The sequence below is a fragment of the Teleopsis dalmanni genome, chromosome 1 (genome assembly GCF_002237135.1).
Source record: "Teleopsis dalmanni isolate 2A chromosome 1, ASM223713v2, whole genome shotgun sequence".
Lineage (NCBI taxonomy): Eukaryota > Metazoa > Arthropoda > Insecta > Diptera > Diopsidae > Teleopsis > Teleopsis dalmanni.
Window position 1 is genome coordinate 28,576,426 of NC_051846.1, and position 8,239 is coordinate 28,584,664.

Here is an 8,239-nt window from a genome sequence, read left to right on the forward strand (position 1 = left end):
ATAATATAAATTAATTAAATTAAATAAATGAATTAAATTAAATAAATTAAATAAAATAAATCAAATCGATATAAAATCTGAGAAAGAATCTGAGAAAAACAATAGTGACGTTTACATAAATTTGTTATATAAAAAAAACCTATAAAATATGGAATATAAACAATATAATAAATAATGCAATGAAATTATAATAAAAATAAAAAATATTTCAATAAAAAACTTAAAATAAATAAAAAAAAAATAATTTATTTTTTACTGAATATTTTTATGTTATTAAAAAAAAATTTATATATATAAATTAAAAAAATATATAAAATGATTAAACAAAATATTGTCAGTTCCTTGTTACTAAGTTAAAACCAAATTTATATATATGTATTTGTATTAATTTTATACTTAATTAATTTTAAATATTAATTTTAAAATTGATTTTTAATTTTAAATGTTAGTTTATTTAGAAATAAGAAAACTAAATAAACTCAACATAAATAAAATTACTTATAATTAATTAAATTAAATTATTAAATTAAATGTATATAACAATTAGTAGTACGGTTTAGTGTTATATAAAAATTGAATATTAAATTTTCTGTGTATTTTTATTTTTATATTTGATTGTGGTAATTCGTTTTTTTATTATTAGTAATACGAAAATTTAATTACTAAAAATTAATATCAATTTTATATTAATTAATTTAACAAAAATTAAAAATTAAATATTGAAAATTAAACACTTATTTTTTTAAAATAAAATATTTTTATTTTTATTTATTAAGTAAATAATGAAGTACTGAATAAAATTAATTTAAGCGAAATTAGGTAAAATAAATTCTTCTAACTTTTAATTATTAATTGAAAAAATAATAAAATAGTATTTTAATTTAAAAATACCTCTCGATAGAAAACTATAGTTTATATTAAGAATTTAGTTTCTTTTGTCAAAGCAGACATCAAAAATCAATTTAAAAAAAACATTCATTAAAAAAGTAAAATTAAATTAAAATTATATATTTTATTTTTATAGGTATATACAATAAACCCTTTTTTTATTTTAAATAATTTTATCTAATAATAATATTAATATTTTTGATTTATATATCGATTAAATTTCGATCATCTTTGACATAAATTTTTTATATAAATTAAATGATTGCAAAAAGGATACTTATTGAAAGAATTTGTTTATATAAAAAAATCTTTTTTTTACAGTTACGAATTTTTAAGGTTACTACATTTGTTTCAAATTGAAAATTACTTACATTAAAAAGTGAAAGCTAAATATTAAAAATATAATTTATATACAGTCATATATATAAAACAGTAGTTGAAATTGATGTTTCGTTGTTGCATAGAATATATATTTTATTGTTACTATTTATGAAATCAGCTTAAATACTGTACAAAAAGGATAAATAAATGCAACTCAAGTGCTACGACAGTTCAACGCTTCAGGTAGAAAATAAAATATAAAATATAAAATAAAAATAAAAAAATTTGACCTAAAAGGCAGCATTAAATGGTATAAAATAAAATATAAATAAAAATTTTAACCTAAAAGACAGCATATGAATTTAATGAATTTAAAAAATTAAATTAAAAAGCAATTAAAGAATCAATAACGTTAAATAATAATAATATATAACTTTATGAAAGTGTTTAAAAATTAAAATATTTAAAATAGTAATTAAGTGAAAAGCTAAAGCTTATTAAAAACTTAAAAAGATTTATAAATATATCAACAGCTTACTGTGTTAATCGTTGTCTATTTAATAGTTACTTAAAAGTATATAAAAGAGGATTATAAAAAAATTTAATTCTATAATTATAAATACAAATGCAGCAAATATAAGCTTCCAAAATATTAAGCAAAGAGTTACTATTTTTAAATAAAATTATATTTAAAATTTATTTAAAAGCTATAAACTATATTTTGTGCAAAATACAAATCTATATTATTATATATAAATATATATATAAAGATAAATATAAAGATACAGAAATTGAATATATATAAAGTATAAATTTATAGTTTAATATTAAAGCAAAAAAAGACCTACTTTAGCAAATTAATTTTAATTAAAGACATATTTTAACTCAAACAAAACTTGAAAGTAACATAAATGTTACACTACAATCGAAACGAACGATATCCACAATTGTTACCGAAACAACCGCATAAACAATTACCACAGGAAAATTTCCAGCAACAACAGCAACAGCAGCAACAACAGCAACATCAACTACAACAACAACAACTACAGAGAAAAATACCTATTTTACGGGTACACTATATACGCATCAATTCCAAAGACGGTAGTAGTGCCGGAAATGTTGCCAAAATGAAAACCATTGCTCCAAACATACGACGGCGACGTCGTTGCGATAAACATCATTTGGAATTATATCGCGATGCACCTGATGTGACCAGTGTAACAACAGCGAGTACATCCTCCCACGCATCAGTGCCACTAACAGTGAAATCAGTCTCAGCCACAACTTCTGCAGCAACATCACCAATACATGATATAGGCATACCAGCGCCACCAATAACGCCACCACCGGCATTCTTATCGGCTGGCTATAAACGTGGTTCAACCAGTAGTGGTGCTACAATCAAACGTTGCTTAGGTGAGTGAGTTTAGTCGAATCCAGTTGAATTTGCTTGAATTCCGTTGACTTGAGTTGAGTTGAGTTCAGTTTTGTTAGTCCTTTTGCCATAAAATCCATAAAATTTGTAATCAAGTAAAGAAACTTGGTATTGTCGTAGTATTTCGTCTGTATAAGACAGTGCTTTGGAATGGCCTTAAGAGTAAGAGTACAGCGTTTGTGTGAAATACACAAAGGACATTGAATAACATTTCAGCTGGTGTGGCTGCTGGTCTTTTATGTGTTGACTATAAAAATTTATATTTAATTTTTGTACCAAATTTCAGTTTTATTGCAAAGTTATTTGCTGCCTGACTAACTGACAGTAGCTGTCAACTATTCTGACTTTTATTAAGCACATAACTCAGGGACAGGTTGATTGCCTATTTGTTACATGGTGGATTGATTAAGTTCGGTTCAAATGTCAGTCATATAAAAAAATCATTGTCAAATCGATTCACTAACTGTTTTATATGCTATAAAGGTTTCCTTTTATTGTTTAATAGAATTAATTTCTGTTAAAGCAAATAAAAATGTAAACTTCCTTTGTATTTACAAAGAAATCAACGTTTTTAGGTTGACTAATTTAGCAAGTCGTGCTTAAATAATTTTTAAGAAAAATTTAAGTAAAAAAATTTTAATTTAAGATTAAAATTTAATTGAATTAAAATTTTTTTAAAAACATCAGTTTAAATTTTAACATATGCTACTAGTAAAGAAAGGTCTTTGTTCTACTCATAAACTTACACTTCCTCTGTAAATATCTTAATACATATATTTAAATTCATTATACTTTTTTACATTTATATTTTTTACAAAATTATTTATAATTTTTATGTTTGAAAATGATAAATATTTCTTTATTTATAGTTCATAAGAAAGATAATATTTCTAGTATGCAGATAATGTAATACATATATTATAAATAAAACGCATTTCAAAGACTTGGTATAAGAAGAGTTCTCTGACCTTATAGCATACGTATCTCTTCCATAGAAACGTACGTATGTTTAGAATAAAGAGTAAATCGCCAGATACTACTTTTTTTATTTATTTACTACCTCTAACTTGTATGACAATGTTACCATCTGTACAGTATTGTTACACATTATTAATATCATAATTACATTGTTTATTATCTATCAATCTATATATAAAATAAAGACAGCTGCATTAGGGGCAAATAGATTTCACTTTAATATAGAAATTTGAAGCAGCTTTTAATAATATTATTCTATCTGTAAACTACTAAGTAAAACAAAATATATATGATTTCATACATATATGATTTTATGCATATCATACAAGAAAAAAACGACATCCTTACACATTTTTATAAATAGAGTTCAATTTGAATTAATAAAACAGGTTCCAAAATATATATGATTTCATTATGTCTTAGGTTATGCCTACCTAAGTGAAGGATGGAACCTCTTTTATTAATTTAAATTGAACTCCATAAAAATGGGTAAGTATGTCTTTTCTTGTATGATATGCATCCTTAAATGAGCATTTTCATGTTCTCCTGCTAGTCCAGTATTACTTGTATAAAGATCTGCTATGGAACAGATATCATTAATATAGAATTTTGCCTTCACATAATATTAAAATAATATTTTGAAATATTTCACATAAAAGAGTTATTTTATACACAATAATGTAAATATGTTAGACAGCTGTTGTCGTTTTTGTGAATCTGCTTATATGGAAGAAACTGTACACCACGTCATGTACCAGTACCAGTACAGTATTTGGTTAGAATAATTTTTAAAATCTTTGTAACCTTTTTCTCACTTATTTGACGGATCTATTATTCTCCAAAATAGAAATAAAATCAAGTTCATGATACATATAAGATTAGTTCCATTTTACGTAAATAGAGATTCGTAGGTCTAAACCTTTGAACATTTAACTTAAGACCGGTTCTTCAGGTCTGGTGTGATGATTATTATTCCGTTCATTATTCATGTTCACTTGAAGTCTTGTAAATGAGGTTATCATTCTCTAAAATCGTATGTCATACGTGCTCTAAATGGTTCGTACGTCAATGGAAACTTTAGAGGGATACTTCCTTATTGTGCTGACAGAAAGTGATATGTGTGGTTTCACAAAGAGTCATTATTCGTACTCAAATGAGCTTTAGTCGATAAGACTGTCACTTCACCGTAAACTAATCTAATATCAATATAAAATAATATTTTAGTTTTAAGCTTGTAATTTTAAAATTTAATTAAATAGAAATATCTAGTAACTTTTAATAATTTTTTTTCTTAATTAAGAATTTGTAAATGTTCCTCGTTCCCCGGTTTATTGCCGCATTAAAGTATTTCAAAGTTTTTTGCTTTTAAGTAAAAATGAAAATATTCAATACATTTAAAGTGTCGGTTTTGATTTTAACAAGTAATTAAACTATAAATATTTGTAAGTTTATTACAAAATCATTTACCCAAGCTTTTGAGAAAATGTTAAGAAAATGTTTTAACAATAAATGATTTTATGAGTATATTATAGTTGCCAAAATTTATTTGTAATAGCATCGGAATTTAGTTTTTAATTGAAATATTTTAATTGAATTATACAGAACTACTTTGAAATAATTTATTAAGATTTTCGTGATTTTAATTTATTCTTCACTTAATTATTCCTAATTTAGTATATCAACAGTAATTAAAAGATTCTTTTACATGCTTTACACACAATATGGTTTGAAAAGTATTTATATGAATTTATTTTGTTTTATTTAGTATTCTTTATTTATTTAATAAATTATGTTATATACTTAAGGGAATTATTTGAGATAAACCAAACAATTTTAAATTAGTAATAGGCAATACTATATAATAATTATTTGATCGTGATGTAAGAAAGCAACTAATCCAAAATATGTTTTTAAATCGAACAGAATAAATATGTTAAAAATGTTATGGCGGCAGGACATATCTTTTCTGCTGGAAAGCCTATTATCGAACACAATTTTTTTTTATTCTTTAATATTGACTTGATTGGTATTGGATTGAGTCCAAAACCGTCCAAAATATTGTGTATCTGTGACGGGGTTATGTCTCATGACCAAAATATAAATTTAAAACAAAAGAACACATATGCCCAAAATATTAAGGCAACAGTCATTCTTCTTATGCAGGAATGGAAGATTATCGAACTTAATTTTTTTCACTTTTATAAAATTTTTTGTAGGGGACAGGAGTTCGATGAATATCCAGTACATGGCGTGCAATCAAAGACGAGGTTCCTTGTAAAGAAAATATAAATTAAAATTTAAGCATTAAGTATATAAAAAATAATTAAGTCAGAATCCATTCCTATTATGCTAACATACAGTTATGATTAAGAAGCACAATTTTCACTATTCACTATTGCTATATTTTTATTTGATAAAAATAGAGTTTGATCCAAAAATATTAGATAACGTTCAATATATATTTTGAAGGTAATTCATAAATCGACTTGACTGGCAATATTTCTATAATTTTTAAATCCTGTTTTGTATTGAAAAATATCAACAGTCAATATCTGTTTATTTTTTTAATACATATTTAGTGAGCGCTAAATACCTTAAGCAATTACTTTAATAATTAAAATATTTTAATGTTAATTTTTACTTGCCAAAAGTGACACGTCTTTGTGGCGAAAAAAAACTATTTAAAAGTTAGACGAATTTGAATAGCAAAGAAAAGACAAGGACAAAAATTTCAACGCTGTTTCGAATATTGTCAAGTACTCATCATCATTGCTCTTAGGAAATATTCGAATTTCTTAATTAGTTTATGATTCGTATATAATTTAAATTTTTGTCAAATAGTTGTAAATAGGTGTTCGCAACATAAAATTGTAAACAAACTTTCTTTACGTATATTATAAAACAACATGAAGTGGAATGTAACTTCCAGAAGAAATTGGTGAAATCAGTTTATGGGTTCTGCCCATTTCTTTCTGGGCATACCAAAATACAGAACTAGTAATTCGAATAGAGATTTTTAAAAAAATCATTATCTCATTATATTTAAATTATATATTCCCAGAAATTCTCGGTAAAATAATCACCAATCAAATGCTGTCTCTTAAGTGTTTCTTATTCAATATCAAAATGATTAAATCGATTTTATCAAATAATATCCGCAAGTATTTCTAAGTAATTGCAATAATATGAAAAATAATCTAAATAAGTTATATTTTATATGTATTTTTTGTTCATAAATATTCCTTATTCCTTAAAAGCTACTTAATGAAGCGTTATCCTAATGCCAGCTTTAATCATTTGTGGAATTCGTATTCATATAAGCACACATGCAAACTTCTCTCAAATGAAGCATTAAATAAACATCTGTTTTATGTTGATTTCAGCAAAAACATAACACATAATATTTATTAAATCTCTCAGACCATAAGCCACTCACATATATAATCCTTAATGGTGTTTTAGGAAAAATGTGAAGATAATATGTGATGGTACTAATTTTTCGCTAGAATAAATTCGATGTTTTAATGCAGATAAAATGAAACAAAAGCAGTGCGTAGAAATTTTAACAAAATTCATTCAAATAAATGGAATAAAGAAACAATATAGCAAAATAGCTTATATGTAGCTTTTCTGGCAGAGCATGGTTTTAATGCAATATGAAATAGTAAACTCTATATCTAAACTCATATAGTTTAGATACATACATACAACGTAGCTTATAGATAGAAAATTGTTTTTGCAATATTAAAAGTATTTCGTTTCAAACATTTATATACATAAGTATATTGTATACTTGTCTGTTATTGTTAATATTTGTTATACAATTAATTGTTACTTTATAGTTTTTAAATAAATCTATTGTTTATGATATTGAATTTTATATAAACAAAACCCAAAATATTAATATTCAATTTCACTACATTATAACATTCCATAAATGCATCTGATTTTCAATAGAAAAATCAACAAAAAATTAAAAAAAGAAAAGAAATCTCCTTGCAGCAGTTTCAGGATTTGTGTTCATTAATAGAAACAATATTGTTTTACTATAAATGTGATATATGATACTACATACACTTGTAGTAACTACTGCCAAAAAGTTTTATTACCATTCAGTTGGCATATGGATAGTTGAGCTTCTTCATACGCACATCTCAACAAATCAAATCATTTTTATTTATTGATCGATAGCTGCTACAAAATAAATAGGAAAAATATTCGTTATTTAGGTATCATCTGTAATATTCGAGATTATGTTTGTACAAAATATCTTATACATGATATCCTTAGTTTTACTTTACATAAAAATAAAATATTGCAAGTGCTCTGGATGTATAAAGGAATGTATACACGTACCAATCTAAATTGATATAAGAATTTTTGGCATGCTGTAGTGAAGTATTCACCGCAGCTTTATACATATAGTATAAGTACAGATCTATGGCACACTGTAGTGAAGTCTTAACAGCGTTAAATACATAGAGTATAAGTTTATATCTATGTGAAAAAATCAGATTTTATATATACATATATATGTATTTATGAATTTGTCGTTTATATATCTTTGTTATCAATCTCTTGTCTGGTGGCATATTTTGGACAAAAAAAAATTCC

General features: G+C 24.2%; 1 protein-coding gene across 1 annotated transcript; it reads left to right on the plus strand.

Annotated features, from left to right (window-relative positions):
* The first annotated feature begins 2,024 nt into the window (after window positions 1–2,024).
* Window positions 2,025–2,636, plus strand: LOC119668798 (myb-like protein AA). Its single transcript, XM_038078443.1, has one exon. The coding sequence runs from the start codon at window positions 2,121–2,123 to the stop codon at window positions 2,634–2,636; it is 516 nt and encodes a 171-aa protein (XP_037934371.1). The 5' UTR covers window positions 2,025–2,120.
* The last annotated feature ends 5,603 nt before the right edge of the window (window positions 2,637–8,239 follow it).